At 43.2% G+C, this 16,258-nt stretch overlaps 1 protein-coding gene and 1 long non-coding RNA gene across 9 annotated transcripts in view; one reads left to right on the forward strand and one right to left on the reverse strand.

The window, feature by feature from the left end:
- Positions 1 to 16,258, reverse strand: part of KIF6 (kinesin family member 6) — a 353,330-nt gene that overhangs the window by 82,629 nt on the left and 254,443 nt on the right. For all 8 annotated transcript variants that reach the window (XM_036217598.1, XM_036217600.1, XM_016154315.2 and 5 more), the window contains 2 exons: positions 13,466 to 13,574; positions 2,976 to 3,031 (listed from right to left, as the gene is read on the reverse strand). In XM_036217598.1, the coding sequence (XP_036073491.1) occupies positions 2,976 to 3,031; positions 13,466 to 13,574 (165 nt within the window). The remainder of the gene's footprint in view (positions 1 to 2,975; positions 3,032 to 13,465; positions 13,575 to 16,258) is intronic.
- The window catches only part of LOC107515464, a 76,872-nt gene that overhangs the window by 23,862 nt on the left and 36,752 nt on the right, over positions 1 to 16,258 (forward strand). The window contains exon 2 of the long non-coding RNA XR_001598015.2: positions 1,286 to 1,405. This is a non-coding gene — a long non-coding RNA (uncharacterized LOC107515464). The remainder of the gene's footprint in view (positions 1 to 1,285; positions 1,406 to 16,258) is intronic.

A 16,258-nucleotide genomic window follows, 5' to 3' on the forward strand; every position in this document is an offset into this window, starting at 1 on the left:
TAAGGAAAGAAATAATAGGAAAGTTTTAGATTTACTGATTATGCCATGTAAAAATAGATATTATGTGGTCACCACTGAATTGACGGCCTCTAGAGATTTTTAAGAATAAAACTCAAATGGCAGCTCTAGATCACAATGTCAGATAAAAACCAAATTACCTGAGAAGAAAGTGGCAACCTAAACTTTAAACACGTGGGCTAGTTGATCTGTAGTTTACACATACGGCTTTCATTTCCCCTCTGCAGGCCAATTACATGTGCACTCCACGACATCTCATTTCTGCCTCAGGGTCCAGAGGCAAGATGTAGCACAGTTTGGGAGCAAAGCTGAGTCATCATCCCACACATATAGCGACACATCTGTGCCATGCTCCCACCTCCTGACTCTTAGATTTGCTAAAGGACCCATGGGGACTGAAAATTTCACTTGATCTAATTTCTCCCTAGGAGGAAATGAAAGATTTGTGATTCAGTAAATGTCATACATCTCCTGAAATCAGTTTCCTTCAAGGTTGCCTTGGAAATTTTAAATATATGTGCAAGTTCCTTCTTACACCTCCTTAATCTTCACCTTGCATCTGAGATGCAGTGATGGGCTAATCCTTGTGGTGAAGCACCATGAGTGGCTTGTTCAGTAATGGGGTTCAGTCTCAATGATTCATTCACCTGGGCCCCTTTGGATCAAGAGCACATTTGAACGATGAGTGGCTACAAGATGAGTCTTAGTCTGCTTAAAATGAAGTAAGAATGACATTGGCTTTATTAGCACCACTGAACTAGTTACTTTCTTGTTAGCAGTGAATGCTTGAATCTCAATATTTGTATGAACCCTAATTGTTAGGATCCAGAAAAAAACAAAGGTTTATTTCCCCAGGTATTCTGCTAGTATACGTGGACCCTTTATGTGTGAGCTACAAACATCCCCTGTGAAAGATCAATTATAGCCCTCACACCCTTGGCCGCTGGCTCTGGGGCAGAGCACAACCTACACAGCTGCGGGGCAGCCTCCAACTTGCTTAATCTCAAGAATGTGGCAAACTGGATCCATCAACATGTATTATTGTGAGAGAATTTAGAATCCTTTGTAAAAGAAGCCAAGGTACTCAGAGTGAAAAGCTAAGTATATTAGCATAGGCCACCAGTGCCTTCTATCAGTAATCTATTTCATCAGTGTTGGAATAGTTTTGTTTTTGTTTAGAGAGTTAGATATTTTTTCAAGAGTGATACTTTATATTACCTTTGGTGAAGAAGCAATTTATAAAAGGCTTTTCCCTCTTCTTGTCCAGGAATGAAAACAGACCATTGGGTCCTTTGAGTCAGATGAGGCTGACAAGCTGGCTCCAGATCCACTGAAGATTGCTTTCTGGTCCCTCCCTGCCTCCCTCGCTTCCAGGCCACCCAGCCAGGTAGGCCAGCATGCCCCCGCTGCTGATTCTGGGCTGCTCCTGAGCAGGGTGTCTGCTTTCCTGCTGAAGCCCTGGCACTGTTGATGGGGCCTAGGTCTAGAATCAATTTTCTTATGGTTTTGGGTCACCAATGCCTTTGAGAATCAGGTAAACTATGAATATTATTTTCAGAAAAATGTGTGTGTGTGTATATATATATACACACACACACATACACTCTTAAGCTCCAATTTTTTTTTTTCTCATGTGGTTTCAGGGAGTTTGGGAATCCAGGCTAAGAAAGGATTTTTACATAGGATTTTAAGAGAACTCAATCACATTGGAAGAGTTATCAAAAATTTAAAACTTTTTGTGATATAGAAATATCTATGTGCTTTTCTATAAATTTATCAAATAATCAGATATAATGGTGAGTCTAATAACTACTGTAATTTTGAAGTACCGATAAGTTTAAAAGATATTTTATGATGTCTGCCAACTGTGCTGTGAAATGAAAATGTTTCTGATTTCCACTGGTGACAGGTGCTGCTGGTATTACTGTGGTCTGCTGCCTACATTCATCATCCAAGGCAGCGCTAAACTGTAGTTAGAGGTTAGCGAAAATCAAGGTGCACGTTTTCCCCATCCAAGATCCTGGACTTGAGGTTAGGAATCTCTAAGACTCTGAAGATTCTCAGCCTGGTGCTGGACATGGCTCAGGGCCTGGCTGCCTTAGCTCTTTCCTTTCGGGTCAATGAATAGAACATAGGGCTCCTGTTCCTTAACTGAAACAACTAGAGACTATCATGAATTTCAATATTCTGTAGAAAAAGCCAAAAGAGAATTTCAGAGTGGCTTTTGTCCCATTGTCATTTAGGAAAGGTGGATGGAGACAAGAAAAACTCAAGGAGTTAGCCATGAACAGATAGGTAACTTCTGCCTTCCCTCTGTGAAGCTGCCCACGCCTGGGAGATGAATCTCCATGTGTCTTCTAGTGTGGAATGAAAGCCACATTTTCCTCTCACTGTAACAAAGATATGAGGCATGTTTTGTTGTGTGTGCCTCTCACCTTAACCTCACTTTCCCGGGATGCTCACCTAAGTAGGGAAGCCCTGCTCAGCAGCCTGTGCCCTGGGAAGGCACAGTGGCTCATTTTTACTTCTCGTCCTCCCACTGGCTCACTGAATGGCACTGAAAAGTGAGTACCTGTGTCAAAAACGCTAAGTAGAAGTTTGGGGAGGTATAAAAGTGTCTCATAGCACTCGAAAATATGAAACTTCACTGTAATCGTGTGACTTAACCAGATGAGCTTTTGGTAAAAAACACCTGGGAAAAGCAAAACTTTCTCATCGGAATGTTAGAGCTCAGGACTACATGAGGATGAAAAGTTCAAATTTTAGACAAAGAAACAGCTTTTCCTGATAGAAGAGGGGAGGGATGACAAACGTCCAAGGAAAGGCACTCTCAGAGCAGCTTCCTTGGCAGTACTCTCCTGCAGCTCGGCTCCATGGCTATTTGGAGGCACATCATGACCTGATTTTCACCAGGAAAATGGTCTGTGAAAGAAGCTTAGAGAATATCATCTGCTTACCAATTTTACTTCGTGCTTCGTTTATATTTTCTCCCAGGGCCTTTGCTTCAGAAAATCTGGAAGAAAAAAAAAAAGGCAGTTTAACCTTTTCTCTTCATCCTAAACTGAGTTTTAAAAGTAATAGATTTCTGAGAGGTCTCTAAAATATTATAAAACTTTATTTAAAAACATAAAAAACCCTAAATAAATGAAATATGTTAAGGTAAATATATTAGAGAGAAATTTTGTATTAATTACTGGCATTGTAAATTTTACTTCTCCACTGAGCATAGAATTTTCATTCTCATATTCACTAATTTATGACTTTCAATTTCTAGTGTTTTATGATGCAAGGATACCAAAATAAAGCATGGCTCTAAGCTTTCTATACTATGCATGCTCTATTAATCATAGCATCGGGATCTTATAGTTACAAAGAATACACACTAAATATCACTTAAGTAACTTTTTTTCTCTGATTATGAAGTCATAAATCAAAGGTCAGCAAACTATGGGTGGTCATGAGACAAATCTGGCCTAACACCTGTTTCTGTAAACAAAGTTGTATTGGAACATGGCCACACCTACAATTGACGTATTGTCTATGATTGCTTTTGTGCTACAATGGCAGAGTTGAGTGGACGTGACAGAGCCTATGTGGCTTACGAAGTCGAAAATATTTACTATCTGGCCTTTTATAGGAAAAGTTTGCTGACTCCTGTTATGGATGATGTTAAACCACATTTTGAAAATATAAAAACAAGAAAAAAACCTCTAATCACCCCCCACCCAGAAATAAGCACATTTTGAGATCGATCTGGTCTTTTTTTTCTAGCCAGTTTTTATAGAGTTAAGATCATATCATACACATGATTTTGTACTTTGATTTTTTTTTTTCACTTAGCATTATAACATAAGTCCCACCCTCATGTCATTAGAAACTTCTCTATTATCTTTGATGGCTGCTTACTAGTTCACTAGATAGTTGAATTGATGTTTACTTAATGATTCCTCTGTATTTCCCAACAACTATTTATGAACCATCATGGAGAGCCTAACCTCGTGGTGGAGAAGTGATGGAGGATATGGTCTATGTGAGAAACATGAAGTTTAGAACCTTATGAAATGTCAGTTGCTTTTCTGTCTTCTCCTTTCTGACATGAAATTTAAGAGGCAACTGAAAATCTGTGAAACAAATACATAATACGTGGCTATAGTAAATCATTGTGTTTCTGTGGCTAACACTGGCCATGCCATAGGAATGACTAGGGAGGGTCCTATCCATGAGTGGGGAGTAGTTAGGAAGGCCTCATGTACAAGGTAATATTGACCTAGGTTTTATGGATATATATGAGTTTTTAGAAAACTTTTTATTATGGAAATTTCCAAGTATACACAAAATAGAATGACAAAATGAACCCTCTGTAACCCACCATTATATTTCATGAACTGTCAGCACCGGATCGATTTGATTTTCACTATCTCCTCTCTCTCAAACTTCTCACACCTTCCAAATCTATCTGGATCTCGGTACATCCTGGATATGGCGTTTCATCCATAAATATTTTAGTTGCATAGGATTTTGTTAGAGAAAGTGAGGAGAGGAGGGCATTTCAGGCGGGGGGACAACATAAGCAAAGGCCAGAGTGCCACGACTGCTCTGTGCTTGATGAAAAGAGGTGCGAATTATGTCATTGCTATTTTCCGAGTCTGTCTGCTTGGCCTGTGACTGCAGACAGGAAGTTTCCAGGGAAGGGGACTAAAAATTTTCTCTCAGTTTTGAATTGCTTGGGATTCTACCCCTACCTCCCTCATTAAGGATGTTCAGGCTCATCATAGATTATGCATGTCCTCTCTTTAGCTAAGGCCCATCACCTTCCAGAGAGAAGTACAGTTTCATTTGATGCCATTCAGATCAAATCTAGTTCAGCAAACATTCATATGATTGTGCTGGGCTCTGTGGGCTCACACTTTCCTTTACTGGGTAGCCATTATCTGAGGTTTGGTATAGTCTACTCAGAAGATGAGGGTTACCTTTATACTTTAAGTTCTGCCAAGTAGGGGGACTAGAAATGTTTGATGTTCCTGTCAGGGAGCCACTGGCTGTCCATCTCCGTATCTAAGATTTCATAGGATTTGATAGTTCATCATTGCTCGATGAATGATTCCTCTTATTGCCATTTATGTGGTGTTCTGGAAGTTTTAGACATTTTGGAATAAGGAAAATACAAGAGCAAGGCTGCAAAGCTGCTGAAATTCATTTCAGTGCTGGAGGAAAGCAGAGTAGAGACTGAAAAGGGAAGATACTGCAGGCAGAATAGGCAATCCCCACAGTAGCACTGTTCGGAGAAGCCCTGGCAGGCCTGATATAAAGCCCCTGGCAGTGTCCAGGGTGTCCAGGGGGCATGGTGGAGGGAGCTGCTCAGTGCTGTGGTGAATACTCTCCAAAGAGCCACCCTGCAGCAGGGCTGGCAGACACTGTGCGGGGAGCCGTGAACTGTTCTGGTCTCTTCTCTGCACCCCAGCGCCAAGCTAAAAAGGGCTTACCCACTGAAGAGGTGTGGGCTGAGGCCTGTCCTGTCTTCATGAGACCATTTTCCCTTCACTCTGCAGCTGTCACCACTCCAGGCCACCCCACCCACATGTGTTCCTGATTCCTGGTTGTCAAGACAAACTCTTTCCTAAGGAAGCCCGGCACTGAAGGAAAAAGGGAGCAATGTAAATGGAGGTGGGAGAGATGAGAAGGGAAAGGAAATGGTAGCAAAGAGCTGAGAAAGGAGGTGACCCCCCAGTTCTGCCACTTTTTTTCCTCGCCCACCCTGCACCTCCACGCCTCCCCGGCCGGTCTCCTCAGTCCCACTTCCTCCGCATCCTCCTGCACTAGTCTAAGTTCTGCTCATCCACGCTTTGCCAGGAGGAGCCTCCAACTCCTGACCTTCTAAAAGAGCCACAGTCCCTTTAATGACTTGGCTCAGGGAGCCGACATGTGGTTAAGGTGGTGCACCTGCGTGGACTTTCCCCAGGGCATGCTGCACCCTGGACAATACCCTCTGCTGCTGCTCGCTTCTGAGGAGGTGTGGCCTACCAGGGAGGCCCTGAAGGAGGGCCAGATAGAAGGCTCTGTGAGTCAACCAGAACCATCTGTGAGCCAGGTTCTCTCACTGCTGGGGCCGAGCGTTCCTATCAGGGAGCCACTGGCCGTGCGGCTCACATTAGAGAGTGCAGTGTTTCCAGGTACAGTTCCAGTGCGGGGGGACAGTAGGCTGCTTTGTGCACTGAGAGGAAAAAAATCTCTGCCTTAAGGCAAGGCCTGGGTTTGAAAGGGAGAAAGAACGCAGTGCAGTGCCCTGGCTCTTCCGTCACACCTGGCTTCCCGTGATATCCAGCCTTCACTGATCCAACTGCACCTACTATGCGCCCGGCATTGGGCTGAGCACTGTCTCCGGAGTGAAAACATTCTTTTTCATTGGCTTTCACGTCGCATCACTTGCCTCTCCTGTTTTTAATGCCTCTCTGCTTGGCTGCTCCTTCTTGTCTCCTTTGCAGGGTTTTCTTCTGCAGCCTGTTCCTTAAGTGTTGGTAATTGTCAAGGTTTTGTCCTAGCCCTGTTCTCATGTTACTATTGTCTCTAGGCATTCCATTCATGCCAGTGCCATCATTTGTGATTTCTACTGACATCTCCCAAATCTCCTCTTCAGCCCTGCTTTATTTCCTAACCCCATATCCAATCCAGCTGCCTATTGGATGCCCTGCAGATTGGATGCCCTAGAACTCATTGTCTTCAAAGCAGAACTGACTACTCTCCCTGGGGAGCTTCCTCTTTCCTCCCATCTTTCCTCATCTCATTACAGGGCACTAGCACTTACCCATGTGCTCACCCCAGTAACCTGAACATTATCCTTTGTCCCTTTCTCCATCAGCTCTTTCACTCAATCCTGGAGTCTCGTCCATTCTCTACTCTCAGTGTCTCTTGTGACATTCCACTTAGCCTTATTTCTATTGGCCTTAGAGGAGGAGAAGCTGTCATCAATTTCCCAGATTACTTCAATGGTTGCTTGCTTGGCTCCCTGCATTCATGCTACCTATCTTTGGGCTGCTCACCACATTTTAGCCTGAATAGGGCTTCTTAAATGCAAACTTGATCTTGTTATTCTCCTGCTTAAAACTCTTCAAGGACTCCCCAGTGACACCAGGACAAGGTCCAAATTCCTTAACAAAGGCAGCTAGACTCCTCAAGCTCTGGCTCCTTTTTATTTCTCCAGATTCTTCTTTGGCATCCCTCTGCCTTTCCAAGCTTGCCTGGATTGCTTTTAGTTTCATAAAGTGTCACATTCTCTCTCATTTTGGAGCTGCTCCCTTTGCTTGGAACCTCTCTCTTCATCTGCCTAATTTCTACCTAATCCCTTAATTTCAGCTGAGATGTCTCTTCCTCTGGACAGTTTTCCAGGATCATGCAAGTTGGCAATAGGTGTCATCCCATGTGCTCCACAGAACTCTGAACTTCTTTCATCGCAGGCAAATAGCCCACTATAAGGGGATCGCCTGTTCACTTGTTTGTTTCCCTTTTGCTATCTTCGGTGCCACGAGGAGTGACCACATCTGTTTAAGTCACTTTTATATACCTGGAGCTTAGAATAGGGACTCATACTTAGTAAGCATTCCATAAATTCTATAGAATAAAAGCAGCAGCATGTAAATGAGCATGTGTACACAGACTACATGTATAATGTGGAGAGAACTGGACCAGGAGTCAGAGACCTGGATTCTAATGCCCACTCCACCTCTTAGCAGCTGGATCTCAGACTCTTCATTTCTAAGATTAGGATGAGCTGCCTTTCAGGGCTGGGTTGATGTGGCAAGTTCATTATGTGCAAGCGTGCTTTGGGATTGTGAATCATGACCACTGCCTGGCTGTGTAGGAACCCCGTGGGTGTGTGACAAACTGTGAGGCGGAATTGCATGTTGGAAGCAGTGACCACAGACAATAATAGATAAGCATCTTCTCAGCAATTAAGTCAGAAGGGTTCCTTAAAAAGTCAATGGTCAAGACAGTTAAATTTTTCATCTTCAAAGGAAATGAAAAGCATGATGGGATAGAGGTAAAATCTCATGTAATTTCCAAGACCAGCTCCTGGGAGAATCCCATCCTGCCTTGGGCATATTTCAGGCAAAGATATAAGTCATCGCTGGGGGAGCAGCTGAAGAAGCCCAAAGCCTGGCCTTGATCTAGGACAATTAGAACCACAAACAATTTACTGGGGACCATTGGCAGCCACTGCTTTAACCTAGGGGCCACAGAGAGAAGCTAGTGTTCAAAGCCACTCAGTTTCCAAGAGCCTCCGTAGTCACGTTTCCTGTAACGTCAGCTAGGAGAATCTCTTCAGGCCAGTGGGACAAATATGTCATTGGAAGGCAAGGGGCTCCTATGACATCTTTCCCAGTCTTCTTGTCTAGGATGACTAAATTAACATGCTGATTACCTATAGAGTGAATTTTCAGTTCTCTTCTCCATCAGAGTGGGAGAGAGAAGACTGGGCCTATATCTATGCCATTGCCTTCTCTGTGCACCTGTCTCCGCCATGGTACCTTGGCTGCCATTGCTATATTGTGACAAAGATCCACCTTTTATTTCCCTTAAGCTTTAAAAAAAATACCAATATTCTTTTTCTATTTCATCTCATTTCCCCATCAAGATGACTGCCTTCTTTTGTCTCCTGTTGAGCATTTCCTTTTCTGACTCTCAAGAAGTCTATTGCTACATTCTCCTATTTCTAGAAAGCTGTGGCATTTTCAAGTAGTTTTCTTGACTGCTAAGATTTCTCAAAATCAATTTTAAATTGTCATTCTTGAGCAAAAGAGCATTTTTGAGTACCATTTTTTTTTTAGGGCCAGCATTGTTTTAAAAACTGTTGGGAGGCTGACAAGGTTCTAATCTAATCTGCTCTCAGAGTTTATAATTCTAGTTCAGAAGACAAGGTATAAATAGAAAAAAAAAAAAGGAAAAATAATAAAGGTTAAAATTGAAGTTTAATAGGAACCAGGGAACTCCCATTTGTCATGGACGTTATTTCCAGATGGTGCCATGAGATTTCTCTCCGCCCTCAGTCCAGTTTTCCTGTTGATTTTAGATTGCTGTTCTATTCTGTCTGAAGGATCCAACTGAGTAAAGGGGTGCTTTTGGTTTAGTTCACATTATCAAAGCCCTCTTTCCAACTGCAGTTAATCTCCTTGTTTATTTCTTCTTTTGTTATTTTAATCGCATTCTGTGAGAGAGGGATTCAGTTTGTGTGAAAAATCTGCCACGAAAGAAAGTTCATTGTGTTTGCCTGGGCACTAGTGTTTGCCAAGCATGGTGTTTTCAGTCTCTCTTCATATTATTATATACTATGAGGATGAATCATGCCTGAAAAATGTAGTGATTTTTCAGTTGCAATTGTCTTCTACTGAAAAATATGACTTAAGAATTGTCTCAGGTGCTATAGTTCAGCGAAGGGTAAACGTCCTATTAATGTGCCAATGTCTTGTCTCTGTTGTTACAGGCAGGCAGTGTAGCTTTCCCCAGTCAAGGGGCCAGAGTTGGGAGACTCTATAAGTTCCCTGTGATGGCAGCAAAAGGTGCAGGTAAGAAGGGGAAGAAAGCCCTTCTGTTAAGTAATACAGAAGTATGAGCCATTGATTATCCCCTCCTACGACTCTAAATCAATGCTTATACTCTTAAGGAGCTGGGGGGTAGAGGGGTAGATTAAAAGGGGTCCTGGCCACAAATTGTTCCTATATTTAGGCTTAGAACATATTTGCCATGGGCTAGAGAAGCTGAGCTGACTCGAGGCTCATGGATTTTGCCAACATGAGGTCACAACACTGAAACCATCAGACAGCAGTTATTTGATGTGAGAAGCAGGAATAAAATGGTAAGCTCTCTGGGTCGTGGTTGCTGGGGACCATTAGAAAGGTGAGACAGGTAGAATCGGTAGGGTTACTAATTTCATGCCATCCTGAGTAAAATCCTTCTGGTGCACATCTATATTCCTAGGCCAGTCCTCCCAGAGATGGTCCCTGTGATGCTCTATGTCACTAGAGGGAATAGGAGCAAATGTGGGGAGGGGATCAGGGGTACAGTGGAGCATTTCCTAAAGTAAGGGTGGCACAGAGGTCACTGCTATAAGCGTCTGTGGAGTTGTCTGCTGTAGAAACACTGGTTCAGTTGTTTTCATATAAAAGCATTTTCTCTTGGTCTTCTAACTTAAGTAGTTATGAGCGTGTCATATCTAATAATTGAATATGCTCCATGAATGCAAACATAATCTCCCATCCTGAAAAAGGGATAGGTCCTAAACTGTATCCCCCAATACCAAATATCCCTTAAATGATTTTTATTACAATAACATTAAACAGATGTAGATTTTTTGTTGTTGTTTAAATGTACACTGGTCTCCTGACTTTTCATTGGACTTAAAACGACTGATTTACTGCTGGGAAAATCTCTTTTTAGAGGAAATCTTTGTGAGAGTTTCATTAATTGCCTTGCTCTGTGGCCTCAGGGAAGATGGGACCACCAGTATTACCAACCCGTCCTGCATGATTTACATGTGTTAAAACTCAAAAGCACATTTGTCGCATGCATTGTCAGAATTCTTCTGTACTGGAGTTTAGTGAGCTCTGCATTTGAAGGCTTTGAAAGACCACAGAGTCCTCATCTCTGCCACCACCACCTCAAATCCTCCACCCCCTGCTGGAAACAGAATCAAGGGTACAAACTAGACGCAGGAACCATGCCAATATTAGAATGAGAAAGATGAAGTAGTACGTTCTTCCTAAGTCAGTGGTTCTTAAACTTAAATATGCAAAATAATTACTCGATAACTGGTTTAACTTGTAGAGTTTTTGAGATCCTACCTCAGAGATTCTGAATCTCAAGGTCTCTGGACACTGTCTAGCTAGTGGCTTTCAAACCTGGTTGCATGATGGAATCTTTAAACAAATGGATGCTCAGGCTCTACCTAAATAAGTTAGAATATCTGTGAAGTCAGGTCAAGGCATAGGTAGCTTTTATAAGCTCCATGGTTATTAATATGAAGCCAGGGTTATGAAGTACTGGTGTAAGCAAGGAAGCCTCAGGTAGGGGCACAGCTGAGGGCTCTCTGGAAGTCCTTATTGGATGAGGCAGCTGTTGTCTAGCTTAATATGTTTATTTTCAAACAAGGTATCCTACTGCAACACGTCCAACTGACTGTACTAAAACTACATCACCCTCAAGATGGTGAAGCATTAAAGGTTCGTGAAACCCCTGAATTCATATGCTAAAATTTGTGTGGATGTACATATCCACATTTTCCTAGGGAGGGAGTGTTCAGCCTTCACTGAATTCACTTTATTTTCTCCCTCACCCCTTGTTTTATTCATTCATATCCCCTAGTCTTAGTCTCACTCTGCTCCACTACAGAGGTAACCATTTTTATGGTTAAAGGATGCTAAAGTTTATCATTTGTTTCACTGTTTTTGTTTCAAGCACACATATTTATAATTTACATAAATCGTGCGTTCTTAGTGATATCATTGTTAACATGTGTACATTAACCTACCTGCTGCATCTGACTCTGTGGAAGCCCTCCCTACTCTTTTGCCTCTCTACTTCTCCAGGGGCGGACATCCAGAAGGTGTCCAACTCTCCTTAGCTATAAATAGAGCAACCTCATGTATGTCTTCTTCTGAACAATGGAAACTTCATTGGGAGATATACCCAGAAATGGAATTGCTGGGTCACAGTGGGTGTATATAACTCTTTGGGCTAAGAAAGGTTGGTATGGTGCCCCAGATGGCTGCTCCTAACTACACTCCTATCACCTTCACTGCATTCCTAAAGTGATCTAAGATCCTCACCAAACCTCCCACCAAAGTGTAAAAGTTGTTGGTTAACAGTCGTAGCTGGGCCCTCCATGCTGACTGCCGTTCCTTTTTCTTTTTCCAGGTCTGCCTTCTTTCCATTTCCCTGTGGAAGCTGTATTAAACCCTCATCACCATCCTCAAGTCTCTTATTCTACCTCAACTTTCACAGAAAAAGTAGAGATTATCTTTAATTTTCTCCCTCCACTTCTAAATGTACCAATGTCAGCTCCATCTTGCTTTGATCTACTCAGGCCTCCTTCTAGGCTCGGCTCCCCTGATCTTTTGATTTCCTCCCAACTTGATTCCCTGAGCCTTGCTGTATCAATCTTTTCCTTGTTTTGCTGTCTCTCTCTCTTGCCACTGGCTTGCTTCTGTGGCTTTCAGTCTTGGCCAATTCTCTCCTGATCTGAAACAAACTTCCCTTTTCCTTAAGCTACTTCCCTTTTTTCTTTTTAAAAATGTTTTTCATCTATCACAAAATTTTTGAACACAACATTTGCTCTCTTTCTCTATTTGTTGAATTTCTTCTCACTTGCTCCTTCCCTCCCAACATTCCAAACCCTGGTCTTCTAGTTGCCAACTAACTCTATGGGCACTTTCCAGCTCTGCCTGCTTATTTCTTGGTAGCATCTGAAACTACTGACAACATGCTTCTTCTTGGAATCGTCTTTCCTCTTGGCTTTCAGGACAATCTTTTCTTCTGGTTCTCCCTCTTTGCTCTCTCTGCTTCTTCTCAGTCCCCATCGTGACCCCTTCTCCCTGTCCCTCTCTTTTAACGCTTCTCCTGTGGTCTGTCCTCTCGGCCCTTGCACGTCCACATGATTTCCTGAGAGAGCTCATCCACTTCGTGTGCTTTCTTCATTTGTCATTTATAAACATATGACTCTCAACCCCGAATTTCATTTTAATTCAACAAATAGTTTTTGAAAATTTACGGTGTGTTAAGATCCAGAGTCACATGGGACATATAAGAAGAGTTCCCAGTCTAGAACTCTGTCTTCCGAGCTCTAGACCTGTAGTCTGGCAGTCTTTCTATTTGCTACAGTTTGGGGACATGTGTCTAAATCATGGGTCATCTGAAATAAATTTTATACCCCTAAGTTTATTCTAAAGGATTCAGAACACAGCCTTGCTTGACAACATGCCAGCAGATTATGCTGCCTGCTCTGCTTCTGGCCTGGAGAATACTCCAAGGCCTCTGGATCACAAGATGTGCGTACGTAAACTTCCCTTGACTAAGAAGTACAGGACCACTCTTCAAAACACCTGCAGTCCTAAGACTATAGTTTTGTCCATAGAATTTTTTCCTCTGCCTTTGAAACAGTAAGATATTGATGGAGTCAAAAGCCGATGAGAATTAAGGTATATGAGGCTCGCATACAAAGTTAGAGCTGCCAGTCACAGCCCCTACCCTAACATTTTCACTCACAGTCCTGGGATGATGAGGCATACATGTCTGAAAGAGAATCATACCAGGCTGGAAATAGTGCAGTGTGAAACTGCATACATGCCGTGCCTTTCTTTTAGAAGTTAGGTTGGGCAGATTAGGGAAGATAGAAGCAAGTTTTCTCTAGGCTGGCCCTGTTTAGCCTTGGAGGACAAGCTGCTCTCTGAGCTAGCCTTACCTCTGTTTTAGAATCTGCTTGTTGTCTTCGATAGTAACGCTGTCAGCGTGGTCCCTCTTGAAGATTTCAAAAGCCTCCTGGCGTCCTAATGACATTTCCTCTCTCATCCCTGTTGGAGACACAGGAAAATGGCCTCAGTCACAGCATCAGGATCCCATTAATTTCATTGTCACTTTAGTCAGACCACAAAGCTGGCCCTGGCTCAGAGAGGCCCACAGCAGAGGGGCTCCCAACCAGACAGGTGGCCGTAGGCTCTTCCAGTTGGCTGCCAACCCGCAGAGGAGGCACTTCCGGCGACACCCACTGTGCCCTGCAGGACTGTGCCTGCACATCCATGTGACTTGTAGGGGGCAGAGTTTGGAATGTCTGGTCAAAGGAAATGAAAACCAGAGTGCCAAGCCCCGGATTGCCAAGGACATCTGCAAATGCACTTTCGGCCATCATTCGGTGCCACATTTCTCCTTGTCATACTCCATTTTGGTTTTCTGTTAAATTTCACTCTGAATTTCCAGGCATTTAGTTAAAAGAAATATAATCCAGACCGAAAAATGTAGAATCTAGAAAATTTTGCTCTTAGTCTCCATATAACGACTCACCCTTGTTTCCTATGGCTAGTGGACCTCAGTTCTTATTTAATTGCAAGATTCGTAAGCATACAGTGGTGGAGGTTCCTAGTTCATGTCTAACTTCAACACCCTGTATCATTATTGGCACTACAGACTAATTCTCACTGCTGAGTCCTGCTCAGGGACCAAATTCTGAAACCCAGAGTCAGAAAGCCCTTGGAGAAAGCAGGTGACATTCCTGCAATGAGGCCCTCTTCCTCATGCCTCCCAGGGTGAGTGAGGGTAAATGCAGGTGTGTCCCTGGGACCCTCTGGGTGAGACCTGAATTCGTAGCTGGAATTCGGATGAATCTACAGAGTCAGTTTTGATGCCTCTGCCCTTAGTTCCTTTTTCCATGTTTTTATTCATTTAACTCTACTTATCTTTGAAGCCCTGGCTGAGTGTTAACACCTCCATGAAACTTTGTGCAAGGCCCAGACAGAAGAAATCCTCTCTCTACTCTGTATCCATCAATGTCTCTGTAACATGCACAGCCCAGTAGACACTCACTTTATATGACAATTCTTTCTAGTGAAATGTAATGTTTTCTGGGGGTGGAGATAATACTTTTTTTTGTGACTCCTTGGTGTCTTGTTCAATGACTGGCATTTAGAATGTGCTCAACATATGTCTATTAAATGAGTCAGGTCAAGAATGAACTGGGAGTGATGATGAGCCTTAATCTTATCATCATAGAAACATAGTCCAGGGCTAGAGGGGTTCACTCTGAGGTCTAGGATTCCAGAGATACATTCATATGGGCCACATACTACATATTCTCTTTCCTTGAAAAAAATCCTGCTGAGTCCCATCACCCAGTCTTGGGGCGAGTAACTGGACCAGCTCATCTGACACCAATTTAATGATTACCGTCGATAAAAATAGCACCATGAAGACTGTCTGAATGGTGAGGCACACAAAGACACCCCACCCTTTTCCATTAGAAACAAACTGGCACAGCTCAGTTCTGTCTCCACATCTGCCCTGCACACTCCAGAATCAGGGGAAATGAGGGCTGGGAATTGGTTAGTGTGAAACTCAGAAAGATGAGCCTTGATGCACAAAAGACATCGACCAGAGGATACTTTTCTTCCATCAGGAGCCAAGGGACTCACTCTGTACCTCTCCCTTGCCCCTGTTCTGTGTCCATTTTAACAATGTATGTATGCCTTTCGCTGCTTAATAAAATAACAGCAGAGGATAGAGGGGATGAGTCTCTCTGGAACAGAGTCAGGGAAGAGAGAAGCTGCATTAAGAGACCACATTGGCGCCTGGCTGTGGGATTCCTAAGTTGCCTCCCACAGAGGAGGGATGAGAAGGAGCAATACTGAGGGTTGGTCAAAAAGCTGTGGTAAAGGAGAGGGGTTCATGGCCTTTTCTCTCTTAGGCACTGCTTTCTTTTAGAGCTGACAGTCTGAACTGACAGCTAGGTAGAAAAGCCATGTTGAGGTTTTTCAGCAAGCATGGTACTGTTGCAGTAGGTCCTGGATAAACCTACAATCAGCTGAAAACCCCACTAGGTCTTCTCTGAGATGCAGATGGACCTGGGCAAAGGAACAGAAAGGACATGAGGTTCACAGAAGAGAAAAGCCCAGGAAGGTAGTTTGGGATCATTTTTACAGAGAATCTGGAAGGTCTCGCTAAGAAATTTGGGGCCAGGGCAATACCGTGGGGAAGTTACACTGGAAATACTTATTACTTTTGGTGATTTAAAAAGCACTTGGGGTCCTGTAGCGCCATGGGCTTGTCAGAAACATGGTATCAATTTTCATACTGCCATATGGAGACAGTATTCTGGAATTGGAATGCTGACCTCAGGTGAATAAACAGTAAATGTGATGGTCATTGTCTTGGCAGCTAGCATCCTAGGTTTTTGCTCAGAGAGGTCAAGGCAAGGTGGCTGATGCTGCCCATAGTATGTGGGCAAAGAGGCAAGGCCTAGAAGCCTGCAGAGACTTTATGGCTGTCTCATGGAGGGCGAGACTGCGGGTCTGCAGAGAAGGCACATGGAAAGGACTCCATAGGCAGCTGTAGTGTGTGACCGTAGGCTCCATATTAGCCGTACTCTTGTTCATCCTTATTCTGCTTGTTTAGAACCCACAGCCAGCTCCTTTTGGGTTGTACTAATAGACCAGTTTTCACTCCAGTGCAAGGCCACCCACAAAGTTAATGAACACCTTTTTATTTA

This window comes from Rousettus aegyptiacus, unplaced genomic scaffold (assembly GCF_014176215.1).
Source record: "Rousettus aegyptiacus isolate mRouAeg1 unplaced genomic scaffold, mRouAeg1.p scaffold_m13_p_1, whole genome shotgun sequence".
In the NCBI taxonomy this organism is placed as follows: domain Eukaryota; kingdom Metazoa; phylum Chordata; class Mammalia; order Chiroptera; family Pteropodidae; genus Rousettus; species Rousettus aegyptiacus.